A 25,155-nucleotide genomic window follows, 5' to 3' on the forward strand; every position below is an offset into this window, starting at 1 on the left:
TTCAGATCCAAGCCACACAACTGCCTGGCCCACACTGCATCGCGTCTTGCCTCGCTTTTTCAAGCGCCTCAGACAGCAGGGAAGAGACACCAGCTCCCACTTCCAAAGCATGAAAAAAGAAAAAAGCGTCAATCAGCAAACATAACCTCAAACTGAGGCAAAGGATGGAGATGCCGAGATATCATGAAGGCTGGCAGCCTATTTTGGACCAATTTCTTTAAGATCAAAACCAACTAGCACAAACCCACTGCTGCCTGAACTCTGTACATGCTGCCTCTAGTCTCAAGTGAAAAAACCAAAGAGGGCATGCTTCTTGCCTCTGTTAATTTATAAGGCACGGTCTCTGAAGAGGGATAGGAAAGAGAGAAGGAATGGATGAAAACTAGGGACAGACAGACTGGATTTGCAATCTAAAAAAATTCAGAGAAGTAATCCCTTCACAATACGAAAAAATACGGTGATCACCGAAGAAGAGACAAAGTTGAGAAAAAAGAAAAAAATAATCTTTGGATAGCTCTATCAGGTTCTAAGCATTTACATCCTACCTAATATCTGATGAAGGCCCAAATCCAGAGCATCAGTTTATTTTCTCCTCTTCAGTGTCTTGAGGATCTTACTTGGCTAACAAGGAACGCACAGTCATCCCCAAATCTTTCAAGGAGCGGAGACCTTGCCAATCGCTGAAAATCTGACTGCAGACGAGAGGTCTTACATTGCCACTGGAACTTCCATGAGAAATCCTGAAGACTGAAGCTATGACGACCTCATGGATAGTACAAAGGCCACTGTGCAACCTCAAACAGAGTGTGACAGTCAGGTTTCCAATTCCTTCTGGCTCTCCTTCGGAGTTTACAAATAACCTGGGAACATTTGTACTGGTTTAACAAACAGAAGATGACTTTGGGTTTAAGTCCACTTTAAAGCAGAGATCAGCTGACAAAAATCTTCTAGTCAAACCAGTCCAATGATTTTTGACTCTTTTCAGTCAGCGTGGACTTGGCAGGTTCCTGCCACGTTGCTCTCCTGAACACTATCATTACTAGACAAAATAATAGGAGAAGCATAGGTAAATATTCTAATTCCTTACCAGAAACTGCAGGTTCTTTTCAATGTGGCCAGGATGGACACAGTTGTATGCCCAGTTTCCTGCCCCCTCCCCTGCCGCCCGGCTTTGGTAGACTTTCATAAGTGAGAACGACAAGCCTTCTGCAGCAGCGTGCCCAGGAGCGTGCAGTACTTCTCTTCGATTGTTTCCAACGAGGTTTTTAAGGTTTCCACAGGTCTTGGAGCACTTTAAATTCGCTAGCCAAGACAGATGTGCATAGACTCACTACTTCATCTAGGGAGAATGAGGAGACCATGGCAGAAATCAGCTGCTGGGTAAGAACAAATCACATTCCTCTCTCTTCTCCTCCTACCTCTCAAGCGTATGATTCTTCCAAGCACCTTGCTGGAAATAGCTTAATTAGCTTCTCAGAGGAGGGCTGTTCAGACCTAAATGCCAGCTGATGAAGCAACCCTCCTGGACTCCTCCTTGACTTCCAGTACGCTACCAAGAAGGCAGAACATCAACATGTAGAAGAGGACTTTCTCTATCCTCTCTCTCAACTAAGCAGAGTTGAGACGCTCTCCTCTAAAGGAGAAGCCACTCTTGTCAGACATGCCCTGGCTGTTCACAGGAAAGGTTGGACTGACAAAACCTCTTTGATGCTCCAGAAACCCCCACACAGATCGCGTGTGCTTCACAACAGGCCAACCCTCCTACAGAAGAATGCTAGCGATGGGCCCATCAACAAGTTACTTGCACTGTGAACAACCAAGGTGTTGATAAGGACCTCAAAGGTAGAGCAGCCACACCACTGCTAAGGGGGCCATCGGTGCCAAGGCTCCTACCACCAACACAATCCACATTAAAATCCATGCCAAGTGGTTAGGACTGTGTCACTGTCTCTTTAGAGTTTGAATTCAGCACTTAGGCATCAACAAAGGTCCTCTCAGGCTTACAAAGCATGAACTAATAAGCCTGGGACAATGCAATTCCTTGATGGATTTGTTCTCTGATGGCCCTGGCAGCTGGCACCCATGGCTGAGGGACAAAAAGGAGCAGTGTAGGGACACACCTTTAAGGCTTTAACGGCAGGTGATTTGGAAAAACTAGTAGAGCCAGCTCACCAGGGTGCTCCGAGATGTAAGGGATTACTGAGGCCTGGGGACAGACACTTGCAGGTATCTGAGGAGCCTTCCACCATTCTTTGGAGAAGCAACTTGAGGTGGCTCCTGTGCTCTCTGTATCCATTTCCAGAAAGTATGGCAGGTTGAGCACTGCTCCAACACATATACTTCAAGACACGGGAAGCACAGGGAGCAAAGCTAAGAGAAGCTTCTGCCATTACGCACTCCCTAGATGACAGGCTAGCAGAGCTTGATGCAAACAAACATGTAATTTTTGTCAACAAGTGTTAGAGACAGAAATTACACTGTATGTTATATACAGTTTAGGGCAGAGAGGGATCACAGGGCAGTACACAGAGCAAGCATGCACTGCAAGCATCCCATCACACTGATGCAAGCAGTAATTTAAACTAGACTAAATTTTGTCACTTCCCATCCCAGCCTGCCTTAACCGTATACCATTACGCAATTGCTGCATTCTAAATATAAGCACGGTATTTTTCTTCTATAGTTTCTGTATTTTCAGGACAAAAAGCACTTTGTGATTCTTGTGGTAAAAGGAATTGCAGGAACGTAAGTTATATTTTTATCTGATGGTGGAATTATTAAAAAGGAGTCAAGCTGTCAGGCTGATGTGCCGCGTGGCACCCATCTCATTTTCTTGTCAACAACAACAGTGCTTTCTTGGATACGGGGACTCTGCAGAAATGGACAGACACGTTACACCAGCTAGCTATGCATGTCTATGTAACATAAGAAAGAACTGGCTTGAGTGGGATACAGGTACAGCTAAGAGCATTCGAAGGAAAGAAAAAATTAGGCCGAGCGTCACTTCAAATATATTTAGCTTCCAATAATTTTTCCTTTTACGTCCCAGTAATTCAAGACATTTTAAAACTGATCTGCAGGGAAAAAATTGGATCCAGCTGAAAGATAGAAAAAGAGAAGCTAAAAGGTATTTCCACCTTTAGTTTGGAAATTTTGTTTCTTGATTTTTGGACATGGGGTCATTTCTATTCAGCCCAGGACGCACTTCTGCTCTGTTCATTCAAAGGAGAACCGGTACAATACACCTCACAAGGAATTCAAGCCTGTGTCTGTTGACACAGTCCTGAAAGTTAGATATTTACCAACAGGGATGCCGTTGTTTAAGAAAAGGATAAATTTTAAGTCTCCAGGCTTGCTCGTAAGTGAATTACAAACGAAAACAAAACCTTACGCTGGGAGAATGGACAGATTTAATGGGTCCTTTTCAGCCCTAGCTTGTAAGTCTTTTTAATTAATGTAAAACAAAACGCAAGACGACAGCCATGAGCATAAAAAACAGATTGCTGAAAGCTGGGATGACTCCAGACACGGCTCATTTCATGAGCGTTCCACATAGTCACAACTTAAACTGGGATGTGACCCTCAGTTACTGGGCCAGCGGAGACTGCAGGGATTGAAGAGGTGACAGATGTCCTTGTGGCACTTTGCCACTCAGAATCCTCACTGGCATCAAGCCAAAAAGGATTCCCCTGCCAGTCAAAGTCATGTCACAAGAGCTGGGACTCAACAACTATAACAGGAAAGAAAAGGCCATGCTGTAGGCTGAAGAATTTGGGTTTGCATCGGTCCTGAAGTCAATGGGTCAAGCAATCTTCTGCTGAACCAATGCAGTCAATTCCTGCCCAACAAACCACACTCACCATCAGGTCGCTTCCACAGCGGTAATTTACAGTTAGATGACACACTACTAGAGATACACAAAAGAAAAAGGACTATGGAAAGTGACAGATGAAGTCACACTGAGTAACGACCCTGCCTGACTCCACTTTTTAAGCTACGGAGTATAATCTGAAGGTTCCCTGATAGCTACCGCTAATGCTGTTTGCAAACCAGAATAAAATAATAAGCATATAAAAGGTGATGACCATAGGTAGCTATGCCTATGATTTCATTCCTCTAGTACAGAGTACTGCGATTAATGTCTAGAAATAGAACACCGGCTTTTCAGCGAAAGGTTTCTCCAAAGCCTGCAAGGAACTAAGCCATTAGGAAAATACTTCCATGTACCTCTGAACTGTACCACAGATGCTAAAAAAAATATAAATATATATTTCCACCCAGCCTGCAGCAGTATGCAGGAATCCTCCTAAACCTCTAATGCTCTCGCAGCCCTGAGAGGATGCTGGGCATCATCAGACTATGCAGCAAGGGACTGAGAAAGGAAAACAAAAGCATCAAAGTTTGTTTTCTTTTTCAGCCTTCCTCCCTACATTTTCAGGTCAGACAACGGAGCTCTGGATTACATTCCAGAGCTCACCACGAGCCTTATTTTTGAGGGAAAACAAATAAAAGTAACAAAGAAGAAAGTTTCGTGGATTGTTGTGATTCTGCACAATCCTTTCAAATTTAAGATGTGACAAAAGCCTCTCCAAATTAGAGTCCTGTACAAATCCCACTGGTTTCATGGGATCTGGGAATCATTTGGAGAGCCGACCCTACAGGGGCATATTTGAACCTGTCAGAAGAATACACGATCTTTTATTGATAAACATATTGCTATCAGAAGATTAGTTTTTTCAGTAAGTAACCCCACTTGTTTTTCTTAACTGTTAATCTAATTATAGCACACTGGTATCACCAAGCCTTTATTAATTTCTTGTAATCGATTCAGAACATCTGTCTCAATTTACTTTTATTGGTACAGCTATGAAATATTCATCACAACTGCATTACATAGTGATATCCAATACATTTGGAATTCAAGATACTTTTAAGACACTCCCAACAGAAGTATCTGTTTCAAATAGTGTATAGAACCTCCCTCATTACTCATGTGTCTGATCATATTTTATTACATGATACAATGACTTTCAGGTGAGTTTGAGAAAAGTATTTTTCCAGCTCCTTAATCCCAAAGAATCCTAACCCCACTTTATATATTTCAGTATATTACACAAGCTATCTCTGAAATGAAGGGTGACAACCCTTTAAAAGCAAAAAGGGCCAGAATTATTCACCCTGGAATTTGGCCAAACATACCAGTTTAACACATCTGCTCTTGCAAAACACATCATGATGCACCAGAGTGACACTGAGTAGTCAGGACCTTCATTTTACACCTTACCTGGAGGGTAATACTATTAATGGTAATTTCCACTAATGTGTAAGGGCACTGGATTCATTCTTGAACGGAAGAAAACCAGCTGCTACTCCCTGTAGTCCCTGCAAGGTTTAGCATGACTCCCACTCAAATTCTGCTCCGACACCTCCCTGCTCAGCCCGTAAAGTCTCACGTGCCCACAGCTCACAGTGTGAGCGCAAGTGAGCCTCGCATTTCCTCTCTGCACCCCAAACTGCTCTAAATACTGAAGGCATTTCTGCTTACCATTGTTGTTCACAAATATTGGCACTAGCGTCATCTTAGCACTGTCACTATTCTGAGCCCCACTGCTAATGACAGACGTGGCTGCAGAGATTAGCACCTACAGATGCATGGGCAGCAGCTGGCAGAGGGGCAGAGACGGCCTGCAGACTCACTGAAACTGCTAGAAAGGAATGGCATAATTGTATTTAGGGAAAAAAAAAAAAAAAAAAAAAAGAAAGAGAAAGCACAATTTGTTTGTAGCGACACCATACCAGCGTGCTTCTCAGCTGTACCACCATATTGTCACACTAAGTAAAATTTTTAGCTTCATGAAATAGTCCATACTTGCATCCAACTTCTTTAGCTCTGTATTTTCCATCAAACAGCACAAGCAAGAGAAATTCAACTTACTCAAGACCACTGTTAGTTTTATGTCCATTTCAACATGTCTATGACTGAACCACTTTCTCCTTCCAAACATCCTCCTACCTTGACGTCTCTGAATACTATTCCAAGTAAACTCCTTCCACATCCTCCCTGGTTGGCAGGCCAAGAGGAAGCAGGTGACAGCAGCAGAAGCATGCCCTTCCCTAAGCAGGGACAGCCTCATCCTACTCATTATTATCAACAAGCCTTCCAAAGCCCTGACTGTAGAATACTTCCATGAACACCCTGTGTTGACCACAAGTCGTGTGGAACAGCTACTACCAGTTAGCAGCACTGACTACCAATGCTCCCACAGTACTTCACACCAGGATCCGTGCTCAGCATTGCAGCAGCCAGAAATGCGAGACACGTTTAAACGCTGTCATTAGCTACCCCTGGCCTACAACAAGGCTTAGTCCCACCTCTATTCCAGACATTAAGCTGATGCTTTGCTTGATCTTGACCAAGAAAAGGGTAATTGAAATGGCTGAACAAAAGCCTAAATTATCAAACGTGCCAGACTACCTCACCCACACACATAACTGCGGTAAGAATTCTTTTTTCCACGCACCAGACTCAAGTGTGTGGCAAGAACCAAAGGGAGAGTGAATGCAAGTCTTTCTGATCATAGTAACGTATGATGTACTCCCAAATCATGAAATGCTCCTCATCGAGGCTTAATTTGTATCAAATAGGTATATGCACAATGGCCCAACTCACTGTGTTCATGCCAACAGAAATCAACAATCAGAAAGTATCATCCTTGTATCTTTACTCAGTTAGGGCTCCATTACAAATTGGATGATTATACAGCATCTGAAAAACATAAAACCTCCCATCTAGCAATTACTGCTTTTTATGGGTCCAAATTCCTCATAATTTGAGACAACTAACAGTTAACAACATACTCTGACCGGCACATTAAATGCAGACTCTGAACAAAGTTATGCATCTTCCCATTTGCAGAAAACAAGCAAAAAACCCAACACCAAAACGAAAAAAAAACCAACCCTCAACTGAAACTGATCATATCAAATCATGGATTAAATAAGTAATAATAAACTAGTTTTAATCTCACTAGTTTGATTACAGAAGTCATAGGAAATACAATTCACTAATCGAATACCCGACTTCCTCACTCGTTTCAAAACTGCCAGAAGGATCAAAATCAACCGCTGAATGCTGATATGTACTAAAGCACTTCACAAAAGAAAAAGCATCATCTTCTATGTAGACTATAAATTCTCTACTTTTAAGAGACTACTACTTTGGCTGTAGAACAGGAGTAACTTCGCCAAAGTTTCCTTCTCATTTTTCAAACAGGCCACTCCTTCCAACACCTGCGAAAATCTTATTGTCTTGCACAGAGAAAAAACGACCCTGTTCCCTGCCTCTTAAACTACTTATTCAGAAGAAACCTGCCCTCATGCAGCGCTGCCATCGTTGTCAGCTCTACCCAGCACTCAAAAGCTCTGCGCACAACTAGAGAAATTGAAATTTGTTACATTACTCATTAATGGGGTTTTTAGCTATCAAATAAGACTGTTTACTTGGAAGATGTACCCAATCACTGCCATTTCCCTTTAAAAACTGAACATATAACAGGAATAATTCTAGAGTAAAACAGTTGATTACCCGTAGCAGTTTTATCAACTGAATTATAATCCTCAACAACAGAATCTTCGATCACATCACTGATTTTCTGCCATGGTTCCAGCTCCTCCTCCTCACATTCCATAAAAAGGTCCGTGTCCGCCATCCTGCAAAGGGAAGAGAAGAGAAACCTTTATTGGATAGCAGGATTTTGTCAGACAGCGACAGTCATTCATTGTAAGAAAAATTCTAATGCCAGAGATATGAACAATGTTTTTATTTCCTAGTATTCCAAAGGTGTATTTTCAGGTTCTTACTTATTTCTCCAGTTATAGAGCTGATTCCACATCCTACTTCATTAGGCTGTGTTTCCTTTTCAAATAGGTCTGTGAAGTTGGTACTGAAAAACCCTTACTTTTGACTAAAAATTGCAGCGGTTCTGCCTCTCCTGCATAAGAAAGCCAACCTAACAGCTTTGAAATCAAAAGTCACCGCCTCAAACCCCAGTATCTTTAAATACATGTATAACTGTGACTGAAAGAAGCATCGTGCTTTTTGCTCTGTTCATGGTTTTGAATATTCTAGGATTACTGCCAACACACATGACAGACAGAATAGCCAAGCTTAAATGAGTAAAAAATGCATGCACAAATGCAGGACAGTCCTCAGCTAACCTTAGCCGACCCCTCCACTCGAACCCACATGTACCCGAACCCCTGCACGCTCCCACAGCCCCAGCTCTTCCTCTTCCTTGTACCCGGGAATGTGAAGACAATTATGAACTAGTTCAAAATAAAATTAAAGAGTAAAGGGATTTTCTGCAATTAGATCCATAGTTATTGTCTGTCAACCCAAACGAACGTTCTCTTGATCTCCGGAGCAAAGCACCCAATTTACTTTTCCTGCACTACTCGTCACTAGGTATAACCATTACTATACTTACTCAGAGAAAAGACACAACAGCCAACTCAAGCCTGTTTGTCTCTCCTCATGAATAAGTCTCTCTCATTCTTGCCACCAAACTCTAAAACTTCTATTTTGGCTACGTTTTTGTGAGACAGAGGAGCAGAAACAAAGGCAATTAGATAAGCAGGGGGTGTATCACTGCCCGCGTAACAACTTTATACCATTATAATTCACAGTATTACTTTCTGCTCCACTGTTTACATACCTTCCCACTTTGTTTGCTCTTCCGAGCACCACTGCGCACAGAACACAAGTTTTTAGGGATCTGCCTACAGTGAAAGTCCTTCACTGGGACACTTTCTCCTGCGACTGCATCTAATCTAGACCTCAAGGATGTATAAACCTGTACATGTTTATAAAGTTAAGAGTTAAGTATTCAGGCAATCATGCCAGACTTAAAAACAAGATGATTCACAATTAGCAACAGTTTCCAGTGTCCTACAGGACACGGCTTCTCAGCAGGTGGTGGAGTTCCCACCAAAGGTCTCCAAAAAGCCGATTTTCACTACTGTTATGAGATCTAATCAATAGCCACACATTTCCAATCACACTTTGACATCTTTCAAGCCATTAAGCCAAGCTGCTGAAAGGAGCTTCTCCCAGACCTAGTTTTCACACCATTTCAGGATTTGGCTGGTTTTAACCTTCACTTATAAATGATGCTTATGCAAAATTTTAATTCTCCTTAGTAATACATTTAGAAGTCTTTAACTGATAGGTCTCATTCTAAAAGCTCAACTGCCTTTTTAAAGGAAATAAGGATTATTATAGGAAATAAGACACCACAAGACCTGCATTTCTTAATTTCCCACCTGGATTATAGTAAAAAAAGAATCAGTTCGTTCCCTCTTCTATTAACCCCCGGAAAGGCTAGCAAGCAGAACAAGCAGCAGTTCTGTACTGTGAGTGAACAGGAATCAAGACGTCCAGGAGGGATTTTGCTCTTCTTGATTACATTTTGGTGGCAAAAGAGACTGTTATGATTGCATTTTGTCATCTCTACTACCATTTGACAGCCACAAAAGTCTGATGAGAACCGTTCTGAGACAAACTGGCCAAAATAAACAGCTTATAACAGGGGACAGGCAAGAAAATAATCCAACTCGTGTGCAGACAATCTGTGCTTTCAATGGCCACAGAAAACAGTGCTGACCAGAAGGCTTAAACACAGAGTAACGTTTATTAGCTCACTGTTGAAAAAGTGGAAGAGACGTAACTTTAAAATGCAAGCGGGATTATGTAACCACAGAGCAATTAGATTATAAATCTTGTATCATTAAGCTGTGTCTACCCTTCTTATCCTAACAGTCATAATTCTGGCCAAACAAATGCTGCACCTGCTATAAACTGCAGCTTGTAAATCAGTCCCAAGCTAGGATTTACAGGAAAGGCTAAGGCCAGGGGTGCGACCACCTTATGCAAATACCATCTTTTATTTGTACCTTGTTGTGCCACGCTAGTTGTAAAGTGCAAAAGCACCATCATTGGGAATTCCCTGCAATGCAACACAAAGCCAAAACAAACTTTTGACAAATGCTGATCTGAAGTAACTGTCATAACCCGATAAGCCTCAAAACCCCCAAGAATCCTAAAAACTTGTTAACATTTGCCAAATTCAAACTGCCAGCACTTATTTTTTTTTGAAACAACACATACCGTTGTTTTCCTCTAGATACAAAGACAGCCTCTCATTTTTCTGTGTTGTATTTGTCTAAAAAGGATTCTCAGAGCTTATACTTTGATGCTGTTGTCACACAATGGTGTTTTACTAAGAAATGCTCATTTTAGTTTTATGCTTGGTTATAGGTTATACTAACACATGTAATTCTCACTTCCTAATTATGCTTTTGAAGCACAATAATATTCATTTTAAGACTAAAGAATATTTCAAGGAAGCCACTACACCACTTGTGCTCAGTAGCTGATCTTCTTTTGCTCACCACTTCAACATTCATAGTGATAAAAGACTATATCTCATTTATCTTACCCCACACACAACTCCGAACAACTAGTCCTGTCATCACTTCAGCAAGGATGCAGAGCAGTAGTACTTCTACCTAAACAGGTTTATGCCTGTTCACACACATCCTGCCAATTTGAAATATATATTTAAAATAGCTATCCCCGTGTCTCACAATTTTGTGTACTTGCAGCACAGAATCTTAAAAGAATGCAGTAAATGAAAACATTTCTGCATAATTTCACTTTTGGTCTCTATGAAGTCAGATTTGCCCTTTATGGAGGCCTTTAAAAGAAGATAAAGAGCCCCCAAAGTCCAATCCAACTCACAAATAACTTACTCCTACCAAGACTACTTCTTTTAGTCTTTTGGGGGGACCTAAGCAGATTGCTCAAATCAGGGGTGCTCACGGGCTTGTTCGGCTATCAGGCAAAACTCTCGGTAGAGAAACATTATCCAGCATTGTGACTTTTACAAGGGAAGTATAAATACTGTTTCTCTGAACACAGGTAGAACGAGATAATGTATTTTCCTCAGCGTTTCAAGTCCTTCTCAGTTAACTTTTAACCTAAAAAAGCACTCTTTCAGGAACTTTACATGACCTTGCCTCTTCCAGCTGTCCCCCAAGCGCTCTGCTCTGGTATTCAAACACATCTCTGCAGCTGTTTACTCCTCGCTCTTATCGCGCCTTCCCAGCATGCGATTCAGCACGCGTTTCAGAAAAACCCAGTAACAGCTCAGGCTTGCCCAGTCGGCCAGTGGAATCCACTAGCAGGAGAAAGCAAAGGGACATTTAACGGCTCCTCAGGCAAACTGAGGAGGCTGTGCTTTGCATGCTGTAACACTGCCCGGAGCGTAACACCGAGCCAGTCTTAAACCAACTGCAGAGTCCAGAAGAGCTAGAAAAGGTGATCTTCAATAAAAGATGGAACGACCTGGAGTTGTTCAATCCATAGAGGGGACTACCGAAAGCACAATAACCTTCAGACATGTAAAAGTCTGTCGCAAAGTGGAAGGAAGCGGTCTGTTCTCCACACCTGTGATGGAAACAAGTGAAGGGCTCAAACTGAAGAACAGAATATTCCAACCCAGACACCAAAAAAGCTTCTAGGAATAAAGATGAAGCATTGCAACAGGCTGTCCAGGGAACTGATGACATTTCCAGTTCTGGATGTCCCTGGGAACAGACAGATCTGTAAGAGAAGGTATATATACTATAAGGGAGGCAAGGTGGATTAAATGGCTTGCCGGGGGGCATTTGAGGCTCCATTTTTCTACAGCATTGTGCAACTCGTGAACTAAACATGTATTACCAGATATTTTTGCTCTACCACCAAACAGCAAGCACACTTCAGCTGTTGACACTGAGGCTTTTGCTACAGGAAGCAATTAAATACTCCGGTAACAGTTAACGCTTTTCATCTTGCTGAATAAACAAAACATTACTAATAAACACCGCACATAAACCAAATTACCCCAACTTAACACATACAAACTCCTGCTCATAAATACTGTATGAAGCAGTAGCTTTTCAAACGCATCCATTGAACTTTTTCACAGAAACACAGCCTAAAACTAGTCTTAGTAAAATGTCTTGTTATCAGAGAAAAAATAGCTAACTAAATAAAAAAAAAAGTAAATCAAGTCTCCTACTTGTCAAATAAAATTACATTAGTATATTGAAAAAAGAAATCAAAGAGTACTGGAATAATCCTAATATACAATTAACCAAGTGTATTACATTAAGCATGAAAAAGCTCACATCCTCCCTAGCACCCATTACCTGCATGCTTCAAAGACATTACTAGCTTCTTCATTTACACAAAGCCTGCAGTGTGTAAAAATTTTTATTAACCTTCTCTCAAAGGTGGGAAACAAGAGTTCAGTGAAATTAAGTGACTTGCCAAAGATTCTACTAGCAGTGAATGGCTTGGAAATAAAACTCAGTGCCCAGCCCCTGCTCACATTACCGAACACAAACTCAAACTTCCTCCTGTTCTGTTAAAAAAAACAAAAGAGACAAAAAAAAAAGTGCCAACAAAAATAAATTCTGAATGACAAAAGGCAAGAAAATACATTCCATGAAATGAAGCTCTGAAGTACAGGATTATGCTAGAGATCTGCTTAGCAGGGGAAAGCAAGAATGAAAGAACCTTAAATATTATTTCTCTGCCTGCTAACATAAACTTCTTTATAATTACAAGATCTTAGTAAAAACAAGCAAAATCTCATACAAGATATACACTAAGACCTTGAATGGATAGCCATTACAACTGATCAATAGCTACGTATTTATGATTCGCAATATTCACCCTTCAGAGAAACATCTAGAAAAAAATCCTGTGAAGCTTCTAGGACAAAGCTTCTCTTCGCTGGCAAAACCGGTGACACTTACAACAGTAACTATTTGTCTGGAATCATATTACTCCACGCCAGACAAGTAACAGTGCCTTAATGCTCTAGCGATGGGCAGTCTATAAATAGTCAGGATAAATAACCTGCTGTATTAATTAAAGCATGCACATATGTCTGCCCAGGAAGGTTAGAACTACAGAGGAAGTCTTTGCACACATTGTAAAAGATATATTATTCAACACCTCATCATTATTCAGAAGATGCAAAGACAAAATGCTAAAGAGACTGTAGTTACAAGCTTCTTTTGACACTAACTTACATTATGCGCATAGTATTTCATCTGTTCATATCAACTGAACTAAGAAAATGTCTCCTCTCTTCTATAATGTAACAGCTTTGTTTTTCAAAGCTTTGATCTTGAATATTTTTGTATGTAAGAAGCCTTTGCTCAATAAAGTGATTAATCCCAATGATAAATACTCCACATTTAGCTTTTCAGCACATAGTTGGCAGATGCTTGGTTGAAAATATGGGTGCCAAAAAATTTACAAAAAAAAATAAATTACAAAATGTTCTAGACACACTGCAAGAAATAAAGCCTTTCAGACCGAAAGATATTTTCTCTCCCCTTTAGCTGGAAAATGGGAGAAGACCTTCAGGGAAGAGCCAGCACATATTAGCCTTACACAAATAATTGGCACAACTGCAAGATACAGACCCTTTATTTTTTGTCAGCTGATGTGGTTCATACTCATTGTTGCCATACAGGGGAAAATAACCAACAGCCATTAAACTCTTGTATTAAGAGACCAGCCACCTGATTACATTCTCTGATCGACATGATCACCATTACCAGGGGAAATCCAACAATAAAGATGTTTTATTTGCATACAACTAGACAGATCACCTCATTACGAGGAGAAATCCTTTTGTTTTCTCTTATGCCTCACTGAAAAAAAAAAAAAAGTCTCCTTTGTAATTTCAATTGAGATTTGAATTCCAAGATCCAATTGCACCTATTTATCAATGAACCACTTTCACACAGTTAGAGAGATACCAGCTATAATCCCTATAGACTGTCATTATTTTCTCAAGAGAAAATGACTGAGCAGGTAGAAAGGACAAAACATTGTACTGTGGTTTAGAGATCGCCGGCACTTCAATCTTCAAAAAACATCTCAATGAACAAAATAAACACTTAGCCCAGTTTTGCCACCTAAATGGGGTGGCAAACAAAGGACTCTGCTACCACAATGTGAGTTTTAACTCAGTGATTTCACTGAGTTAGCAATGCAAGCAGAGAGAATCAGGTCCCAAGTGTTTTCTATTATCTAAAGCACCTGTGGATAGCAGGTTTTACATGACAGCTGCAGAGTAAGGCAGCTGTGTCTCATTGAAGTGATCTCTAAAAGATGTGTGGTTATATATTTACAGTTCCATTCACAGCTTGATATTATTTGACACAAAGCAAACAAGTTATGACATACATATGCTGTATACACACACACACTTCTTTTTAAAAAGGACTTCAAATTAATGACTTGTTCACAGTGTTCTTCAAAATTCACATGATGGGATGCGCTACTCTTGCTGTATGAGCTTCACTTTCTATGGCTTTTAATTAAAAAAAAAGTATAAATAAATCAGTACTTGTCAGGGCACTGCTGGTGGCCCAATTTCTGCCTACTGGGTGCAATCATCTGCAACACAATCACTCTTAAGGGCATACTAGCAGGTCAGAAATAAATACGTACCCCGTGATAGAGGTGACTTGGTAAAGCAAAAGGCTGAATTTTGTTTCAAGATGGAACAAAGAGGAGGGACAGGGACCATTATCCCAGAGGGACAGAGACTATTACCCAGAATTTCACAGCATCCTCCCTCCAACATGATGTTATCTACAGAGGTACGAATATAGCCATGTACTTTACTGACGGAAAAACAGAAAAGGAATTCATCAGCCTTGCCCAGATCAGATGTAGGAAGTACTGAGAGAGCCGCAAAGGACCCAGGCACCTCCGTTCCCACCTCTCACTCCCCAGCCCAGATTTGAGCAGCTGGTACTGTCTCTGGCTATGAAGGAACTCCAGATGTACATACGTTTACACTTTGACCATCACAAAACAGGTAGCAAGTTAAGTAGTTTGAACTAACAGATATCCTAACCCTAAAAGATAACACCAAGCCTTCACAAATCCTAATTTAAATCTTTATTCACCATTTTCAAGACAGAATATGCATATTCATGTTAATTTACAATGTAGAAAACCAAGTGAATATGCAGTGAGAATCAATCCAAATAGCAGACCGCACTGATATGCTAGTGGGTTTTTAAATTTTTTTAAAGAAAAAAGCCCCAGCCAACTCCCAAGGGGAGCCCACAGTCACAGCTGATTATTAGTGATGAAGGACCAAAAGCAAGCTGAGGAAGTGATGACAGAGTATTTTATGAACTTTAAAGACCGGCCTTGCATCTTCCAGAAGTCTACGACTAACCAAACGTGGCTCCTGCACATTCTCGTACAGAGCTTCCACCTTGTTCACCGACATTACACCTGGCAGCATAGCTGTTTGGGACACAGCTGGCACAAAGAAGCCCCAGAACAAAGAGTAAGTCCCTGCAACGTATCTGCACAGGGAATCACTGCAACAGCTCCCAGAGAGGAGCCGCTGTGGGCTGGCGACCAGGCTTCTGGGGAAAGAAGGGATTCACCCAGGGCAAACTGCATCCTACCAACTCCGCTGAAACGAGGAAATGTGGCTACTCTGCCCTGCAACAGAAGGTAGAGGTAGGTTGTGCACAGACTACCTCCCAGAAGATTACATTAAAAATTTAAAAGCACCAAGTATATAAACTTTCTTCGTTCTTCTTGCCAAATGTTTGTCAGTTTTTATGTCCGCCCAGATTGGCCATTGTAGATTTACTTGCATCGTGGTTATAATGCTATTGATACCCCAATCGTTTCCAAAAATACATACCAAGAATTAACTGACCCTCAAATTTTCTTCACCACTTGCTATAAAACAGCCTCCTTCCCTCTTGTCAGTTCCGAAAAGAAGATCTAAAATACAAGATTGAGGGCTGTTTTTAGAAGACCTACAAATAAGCTTGAGCAGTTGATTCAATGCACGCTTTAGGATAGAAATTAATGCATAAATCGATTTCTCTTGTCCAAGTTTTCCTTCTGAATGGCCACTTCTTCTCTCCATTGTGTCCTCCCCTGGTGACCACACAACCTCAATGGAACTGCTGTCATTATGTATTTTCTTGCTTACTTTCAATAACACGTACTTAACGGCAAGGAATGTACCTTAACTTTTTAAGAACCTAGAAACCTAATGAGGTTACATTAAATGCAAATGAATCCTACGATAAAGGTTTCTGCTGTCAAGACATGCTGCAATCCCTGCCCTGAAAAAAAGATAATGCTCTTCAGTGGCTTTTTATGGCTAACTGGCACAGCCTAAAAGTGATACAATCTAAGTGATGAAAATCCATAGCGGATGATGTTTTCATTACTGTTCACAGGGCTATTCATCAAGAGCAACATCTCCAAAAAAAAGAGAAGGAAGGGGGAACGTGAAAAGCATGGCGCAAGCTGAATGCCAGAGTTCGACAGTTACATCCTTCAGGCCAAGGTAAATTTACTTTTTGTTGACTGATGTGGTTGACTTGACTTTGCTGGTACTGAAATAATTTCAAAAGGCATGTTACGTTTCCTACAAATGCTATCATTTAAAGTCCTATATATTTTATTAAAGGCTTTGAAGTGTGTGATGCCTACTAATTAAAATGTATTATTACACACTCAATTAGAACGATTGTTATCTGCCTTAAAGTTTGAACTGCAGAGTGATGAAAACAAACCGCTTTCTGGTTTTCGGCGTATTTTGTGAGCATGGGACTACCTTGAAGCTTCTAGAGGCCAAGAGCATGTCTGTAGCTATATTTCTGCAACGGGCTCTTTTGTGAGGAGACAGCATGGAGCACTCCACTCATGTCAGTGTGGATGCAGGTCTACTCACGGGAACAGTTGGAGGCTCTCTTGACAGTATCTAAGCAGCTGTGAGGATGGGGCGCAAACAATGTAACCATATATATCCACAAACGCAAGACCAACTGTAAATAACATTTGCAGAACCCCACACCCAGACAGAGCTTAAAGCAGCAACAGAGAGCAAACCCTCTGGGCAGGTAGCCCTGTAGAACAGGGCTAATTACACGTGCTAATAATTAATACAGTTGGAGGGGAAAAAAAAAAAAAAAAAAAAAAGAAAAAAGTGTGCGTACAGCAAGCCTGGCTTCACATTCAAGGATGAAAATTAACAACTGCAGCAACCTGAAGCTCTGAGACAGCATACACGGAGAACCAGAGTTGGGAATATGCATAATTTGTCTATCCTTGCAAATTATTTCCTAAAAGAAGCAACACATCATTCCCACCCCCCATTCCTCTACCCCCACTTCCGATCACTCACTCCTGCCCCATTTGGTATGTCTTGGTGACAGCTGCAACTGCTGCCAAGTTAATAAAAATAAAGCTGTGTGTGTTGTCATGTGTTGCATGTTTTCAGCAAGGGTGTTGGGCAGCGGGACTCATGCCTCTCCTTCATCTTCACACATGCTTTATGTCGCATGCCAGCCAAGGAAAGAAGCAGAGAGCAAGGATGCCCAAACATAGTAGCCCAGGTTCCCCAGGTACCTGAGAGAGCAGGGCCACAGTAAGGGCCAGGCAAACATCTTGATGATAACAACCATCTAATTTTTGTTCTCTGTCACCAGAAGAATCAGCCTCGGGGTATTTTGCATTAAGTCTTTTGGCAATGCAGAGGCTCTCCAGGAGAGCCTGCTGAAGGGAACCCCTGCCCCAGCAGTGGGGCAGGCAAGCAGGTATTACCAAGGGTGGCGAGTGATCCAGGCAGTCTGGGCAGCGCTAAGGGGATGGGGCAGGCAGGAACGCAGGGAGAGGGCCTGCCAGCTCAGGGAAGCAAATAAAAAGAACAGCTTCCCCTCTGATGTGCCTGGGAAGAGCCCCTTTCACCGGGGCCAGGGGCTCCGGCACCCAGAGCTCTCTCGGCACCGAGGGTGACAGGAGGGGGTGGCGGGCGGCGGGGCAGGGGAGGCCGCTGAGGAGAGGGGCCGGCTGGCGGCCCGCTGGCCCCGACCTCTGGGGAGAGGGGGACCCCTCTGCGAGGGTGGGGAACAAGCAGGCCACGGTGGGGGGGGGGTGTCGCTCCCTCAAGGAGGTGGGCAGAGACTCCCCCCACCATCCGCTTCCCTTAAGAAGAGAAGAAAAGGGTATTTCTCCAGAGAAGTATCGCAAAACCCACCCTGGGTGTATTGTGGCGGCTAAGAAAGAGAGAGAAAAATAATCCCCGTGCCCAACATGGCCGCCCACCCAGCACCAGCCATGGGAAAAGGAGGAGGGGGAGGCAGGACGGGGGGGGCTGCGGCCACCCCCTCCCCGGGGGATGTCGGCCCGCGGGCGGCGGGGGAGGCCCCGCTCCGGCCGGGGCGTTGTGCGCGGCGCCCACAGGAGCGGCGGGGGGAGCGGAGGGAGCTGCCGGTGCCGCGTCACCGCCCGCCCCCCCCCCCCCCCGCCCGGCGGAGGGGGTGTGCGCGGATCCCTCCGCCTCCCCTCAGCGCCCGGGCGGGCGAGCGGCGGCCCGGGCATTCCGCCGCCCAGCGGGAGCCGCCGCCGCGGCTCCTCCCCGTCCCCCGCCTCGGCAGCCCCGAGCCCTCCCTCCTCCTCCCGCCGCCGCTTTGTGTACGGCGCGCTCTGGCCCGGCCGACCCCCCCTTCTCCCCCAGACCCGGGCGGTTCGAACCGGTTCCAACGGTCACCAACCGCCGCCCGCGCTGCGCCCCCCCCTCCCTACGCCCCCCTCCCCCCCCACACATAACGGGCTCGCGCCGCCTCACCTTCCTCACCGGCACCGCCGCGCTCCCGCCGCCGCCGCTCGCTCTTAAAGGGCCCGGCGTGCGGGCCCCCCCCGCGCTCCGCCGCTCTCCGGGCGAGGCGACCGGCAGGGGAGGGCAGGTGGCATGAGCCCCCGGGAACCCCGAGCGTGATGCTGAGGAGAAGGAGGAGGAAAAGGAATTATCTGTTTCTGCTCTCCCTCTGTACGTTCTCGCGGGGGGCGGCTCCGTGCTTTGCGTGTGTCTCCGCCGCCCCCCCTCCCCCCTTCAGCAGAGAGGGGAAAAGGGAGGGAAGGGGGGAAGGAAAAAAAAAAAAAAGCGCGCCCGGCGGGCTGATACACGCGCGAAGCGCCCGCAGACACACACACACACATACACACACACACACACACACAAAAAGGGGACCTGGCCGGCGGAGGGATACGGTGACGTCATTTCCTTCTGGGCCGCGGAGCGGCGCGGGGATTGGTGCGCGGCGCGGTGACGTCACCGGGAGGCGGGCGCAGCCGCTGCCCTGGCCCTGACGAAGTTTGTGTGAAGCACGAATGGCGCGGGGTGGGCCGGTTCCCCCCGCCCCCGCCTCCGCCGCCCCGGGGGGCTGCGACCCGTGGAGCCCCGGCCCCGGGGGAGCCCGCGGTGGTTGGAGGGGGGCCTGCCGCCTGGCCCAGCTCTGCGGCCTAGCGCGGCCTCGGGGCCCTGGCGCCCCGCCGCCATCTCCTCAGGCGGGCTCAGGCGGCGGCTGCCCGCCCCGTTGCACCTGCCGGCCGGGCGCCTGTGGGGCGGGGGGCGGCCCCGCCGCTGCCCGGTGCGGGGTGGGCGGCCCTGTCGCGGGGCTTGGCCTGTGTTCGGGGCTGGCCGCCTCCGGCAGCGTCTGCTGCGTTTGTGCTCCCCAGGTGCCGTAGGTTGGCGGTGTGGTGAGGCCTCCGTGCTGCCCTGCATAGGTGTAGGGGTAGTTAACCTTACTGGCCTCGTAATTGCGCCCTGGTGCCTTCACTGCGGGGTTATTCGGGTGGCTGGTGCTGTGGGCAGTGTTGGTGGGGAGGGCGAGGAGGGCTGCCGATGGCGCTGAAACCTGCCGGCCCTGAGAAGCCCCGTGTCCCACTGCCAGTGCCTTCCCGCAGGCCTGTGGCTCCAGGCCATTGGAAGATGCGTGTAGTGCTGAAAGAGCCTTCCAAGCTCCAGAAACCACTAGAGGCCTTTTTAATAAAACTTGGCTGTTACTTTCACATTGAATCTCCCTTCGGTGAGGCTTGTAGCAAAAGTTGGCACAGGTTTCATCCCTCCTTGGATGGCTTCAAGGGGGAGGCTGAGGAGTAAATCGCCATAAACTTTCTCCGTGGATTCGTTGGAGGTTTTCTGGGAGTCAGGAGGCAGGTGGGTGGGCACGGCAGCGCAGCCAATGTCGGGAGCTGCCCACCTATGTGCAAGGGCTTTGCTACCATGGATGCTTAAGGGTATATTTAACTTTTACATGTTTAAACAATCCAAATGCAGTCAATGCAACTATATAAATGCTTAAAATCGTGCATTTGCTTAAGTACGTTGCTGGATTGGTGCCATATAAGTTTCCTGGGCTGTCAAGCCAACGTATCATCAGTGACTACAGTTCTCCCAAGCATAAATTGAAATGGTTTAGATCTTTAATAATGAACTCAGTATCATGATTATATCTTTAATAATGATCTTATTATTGTGACCAATTTAGGAATGATGGGACATACAGCTTTTAATGGCATACCGTGCAGACTGAATACTGAAGATCGTGTGTTTAAAACAGATAATACATATTTTTTAATAGTTAACGTGTTTAACAGAAGTACAAGTACACATTTTTTATAACTTGGTTAACACATCTTCAGCATACTTTAAAATAGTATTTTACTTATTCTTAAAACACTCTTTTGAATTTGGCAAGTAGCGTGCTTCCCGAATGGACCCCCTTGCTGTGATACCCATGTGTTGCTAGAACGTGATTTATTATTCTGCAGTTCATTAAACAATCACATTAATTTTCTTCTGATGGTCTTCGTGAGTTACCAGTCATTCTTCCTGGTTTACGGAATGCGCCAGGCTACTTCACCTCATGCTGGAGGGACGTGTTTTCATTTAACTGTCTTATCTGTCACCTATAAATCATATACATACACAGTACAAAGAGCTGCATTCTCTTCTGTGGTTATGCCACTGATAGTAATAACAAACATCATTATGGATAGTTATGCATTTGTATTCCTGATTGTACTTTGCAGCCGCTGCCTTAGATGGAGTATTATTTAATTATTTAATATAATAATAGCAATTTTCACTTGCTTTTTCAAAAAAAAGATAATCTGGAAGCAGAAGCTATGAATAAAAAGTGATTTTGTTCATTACATGAAAGGGAAAACAGCCAGCCGCACTGGCATTGCTAAAAATGGGAAAAATTAAGTTTGTAAATGGAATTCAGATGTCGATAGCAGCAAGGATTTACCAATGAAGTTTTATATTACTAACGGATGACTAATGATTGTGTTTACCACTGAAAAAATTACCATCTGCTAATCCCAAACTTTATTATTTCCTTCAATGTAAATGCAATGTTTCTTAGACCTAGGGTAAAAAAGCAAAGTTGTTTTTTTTTAAAAAGCCATAAAATTTCACCAGCGTGGCTTTGTCTTTACCCAGTGTATCTGGGTCTGCAGATACCAAATTCAAAATAAATTAATGACAGGGTGAATGCAGCCGTTTTAATTCACATCACCGCTGGTGAGTTATTTTTCGTTTTTGCTGTGTCCAGCTGGAACAGAAGGAGAGCTCTCTATCTGGGGAGTGCAGTGGAATGCGACATTTTTAGTTGCTATTGAAGTGCGTAAATTCACAAGGGTAGCAAACCCAGGAGTTTGATATTCTTGCTCCAAAAATAAAATTCCTGTTTCTTTAGGAATAAGAATACTTGTGTTTTAAAACTCAGCACACAAGTGTTTACACTTGTGTTTCATCCTGTAAATACCAGCGATGTGCATTCAGGGCAGTCTAGGCGATCTGTTGAACTACAGGTGTTTACATTGATGATCTGTGGCTGAAAGAAGCAGGAAAGAAGTCTTGAAGTAGAAAGAAGGCAAATACTTGAGAAGGCATCAAAATGCTATTTTCCTTGGGGCTCGCTCACCCAAGGAAAAAAGCCACATTGAGGTCAGCACACACAAAGTGATCTAAGCGTGACAGTCAAGCAGGTCCAGCTGTGCACCTCAACCGCACGGACCCTTTTCCTAATCTAATGTACGTTTTAGTAGAAAACTTCACGTAGAAAAACTCAATTGATAAATTACATGTTCCAAAGATTGTAAGTTGGAATATTGGATTTTGCTTCTGCAGGTAGCCCGTGGTTTGGACGCTTGCCATGTCAGGTTTTTTTTTCCAGGGCTCTAAGATTGGAAACACCTGCAGCAAAAAGTGAAAAAGTTTCAACATGCGGTTTTAGGGTAACTGAGCAACTCCTTGAAAGGATGTACTTCAGCCCTGAAAGTGGAACAAGATGTAGTAGACTTTTCCAAGCTCTTAAGTATATTCAAAAAATAATATGGGGCTGGCCAGAAAGACAAATGAAGAGTTTTGCAGGAGCAGAAATTTCTACTAGAATATGTTTGAGTGAAATCCGCTTTGAGAAATGCCACTAACAGTTTGAAAACAAAATTACAAATGTAACTTCTTTTTTTCCTGTGACAGATTGACTGAGTCAGGTATGTCAAGGTAGACAGATGCTTACGCAGCACGGCGTGCTGGCTGCTCAAAATATCCGAGATTACTACTGTTAAGTGATGTTTTCCCTGAATATTTTTCAGCTTCTTTATTATATTAATTTGTTTCTCTAAGTACAGGACATTTCCTTATTTCCTTTTGATTACAGAACTGTTTCTGTTTCATTTATCCCATTAAATTAATACTTAGGTTCAGTTTATATTGTTTGTGATAAATTTAAACTTAACTAGCATTCTTTAGATCTGAATGTTTAAAACATCAGCATTCTGTATTTTAAGTTACATACAAAGTTTTGAACTTTGCTTTTAACTTTTTCAAGCAAGCATTGAAATAAATGTCTCTAGCTCTTCCTGAAATGCTTTTCCCAGCCTCCTTACAAAGCAGAAATCAAATGTGGTGTTTTACCTCAAAAGATTGGATTTGGGGAATCCTCCATTAAATGTTTTTCTTTAATACTTTGCACAAATAGGTCACTGTGATGCCAGAGGATGCTTATTAATTGGTTCCATGCTCAATTTAATTCTCAAATACATTGTAACTCAATTACATTTACAAGGTGTACCATAGAGCACAGATTTTCATTTGTTTATAGCTATAAATTTCTCCCTTCTCTCTAAAATTTCTCTGCAATAACTAAACGTGTAGCAGATTTCCTCCCTGTCCACTGTTGTTTCTGTACGAGCTAGTGGCTACTGAAGGAGAGGAATGGGTGGCGGGAGTTACTTAAGCAGTTTTACACCACAGAGCTACCAAATGCGTAAGCCTGTTACGCTTGTGTCTTTGAAAAGATTGCTAAATCGTTAAAAACTCTTTACATTTCTGTTTTTAGGGTAAAAAAATATGCCCAGCTGTTTCAGTATGTTGCAGAGAGGTAAGAAGTACATTTTCATTTTGTTTGGTCATTGAGGAATATTTTTAGTCTTTTTTTCCTTTTTTAAAAAAAACTTTTTAATTTAAATGAGCTGTTACAATATGAGGTCCCAGGGGACTTGATTAACTCTTGGAGGTGTGTGCTTGGCTCCCGCTGAAAAGAAACCGCCCTCTGAACAAAGGATATCCTTAGAGGTCACACTGAAGTTTTGGATTTGTTTGGCCAGGAACATATATGACAATTATGAGCTCTTCTCTGAATGCATGTTTGTGTAACAGGAGTAAACAATGAGGTAGAACAAATGTAAACATTTCCTTTTGAAGGGCACTAAATTTTGAAGAAATACTGAAGCGTTATGGTCCAGCTTGGCTGCTGATGCAGGTCTCTCTCCTTTATTCTGGAAAGAGCCTGACTGAGCAACAGAGGTACAAAGAAAGAGTGGGGTTCCTTCCCTTAAAAAGCTGCTAAGACGGGCAATTTTTACTGATAGCTAATACTACTAGTCCTGAAAGAATGACAATATTATCTGCAAAATAGGAGCTAATTAGTTATGCAAATAAGCTGCCACTGCAGGAGAAGCCTACTCAAGGGAAGTCTTAGTAAAAATAGAGTTAGAGGCCTCTAGCCTACAGGACTCTGGGATTTGGCCCAGGATCAAGATACTTCTCTGCAGGAAGCTGTTGTGGCTATAAAAAAGTCTGTCTTTTTAATCATTGGGTTTGTTTGTCTTGTCAAGTCCCAGCTGAGATTTCCCTTTGCAGTTTCTCTAAACATCTGGTTGTTGTCATTTCACTATTATCAACCTTGAAGTAAAAGATTGGGCTCTCCAAGATTATGCAATTTCTTTAAACATGATGAAATTATTAAAAATAATAAATGTGTGGGGTTTTGTACTTGTTTCAGCTTCAAGCCATGAGTTCTCCATAAACATGAGGCTTAGCATATTGCCTCTTAAAAAGAGAAACTGTGATTCCTTCAGAGAGCGTGACTGGGGGATTTAACAGAAATCTCTCCTGTAAGATCTGTGATAAAATTTGAAAGTTGTCAAAAGCATCTTTTATGATTACATGTGTAGATATTTAACTCTGGTTGCCAATGGAATTGCCATATAGATGTAGGATTTTATTTAACAGTTACAGAACAATAATGTGGCTTGCAAATATCTGTGAGTTCGAAGAAGGCTGTCAACATTGGTGTTGCAGATGATCACTTCGTCAACTTGACATCAATTAATGCACGGAGACCTGCTTCCATGCTGTTTTAAGATAAATTCACACTAATGCTTTTCAGCCTGCCTCTGAATCCACATAAAGTTGGGAACAAATATCCAGAGAAAGGAATTCTGAAAACCTTGTTTAAAATGCATTAGACGTTTCTAGCTTCCAGGCTAATTCTGATAACAATGGTATTACTTCAGGAAAAATACGCCTCCACTTCCAAATTTCTCCATTTTTTTCATAATCCCTTCCCTTTCATAATCCCATAAACCATGATACTCCTACTTTGCTATTGCTTGTAGATTTAATGTGCCTATTCTGTTTCACGTTAATGTGGATCTGCAGGAGACTTCTGCAGAGCTACAAATCCTTCCCATTTGTCAGTGAATCATTACATGACTATTTTTTTATTTTATAGTTTTGTAGGTATCTTTACACCAAACTTACAGCTGTTTTGTATAAGCTATACGTGTAGTTAGGAGGAAGGAGTGAGGCACAACATCTGACTTCTCACTATGACTAAGAAATATGTTTTCTTCCCCTTTTGATCAAAGTATTCTCTTACCATAGAAATAAACTGGTGCAT

General features: G+C 43.1%; 1 protein-coding gene across 8 annotated transcripts in view; it reads right to left on the bottom strand.

The window, feature by feature from the left end:
* The window catches only part of POGZ (pogo transposable element derived with ZNF domain), a 37,284-nt gene extending 18,137 nt beyond the window's left edge, over window positions 1-19,147 (bottom strand). For 2 of the 8 annotated variants that reach the window (XM_014282741.3, XM_014282740.3), the window contains exon 1: window positions 7,586-7,710. In XM_014282741.3, coding sequence (XP_014138216.3) covers window positions 7,586-7,709 — 124 coding nt within the window. In that variant the 5' untranslated portion in view covers window position 7,710. Of the gene's footprint in view, window positions 1-545; window positions 861-7,585; window positions 7,713-11,071; window positions 11,374-11,404; window positions 11,507-15,803; window positions 15,887-18,746 lie in introns of those variants that run through there. The other 6 variants (XM_055696562.1, XM_055696564.1, XM_055696565.1 and 3 more) reach the window with 6 other exon arrangements.
* Between the last annotated feature and the right edge of the window lie 6,008 nt (window positions 19,148-25,155).

Source organism: Falco cherrug, chromosome 19 (assembly GCF_023634085.1).
Source record: "Falco cherrug isolate bFalChe1 chromosome 19, bFalChe1.pri, whole genome shotgun sequence".
In the NCBI taxonomy this organism is placed as follows: Eukaryota; Metazoa; Chordata; class Aves; order Falconiformes; family Falconidae; genus Falco; species Falco cherrug.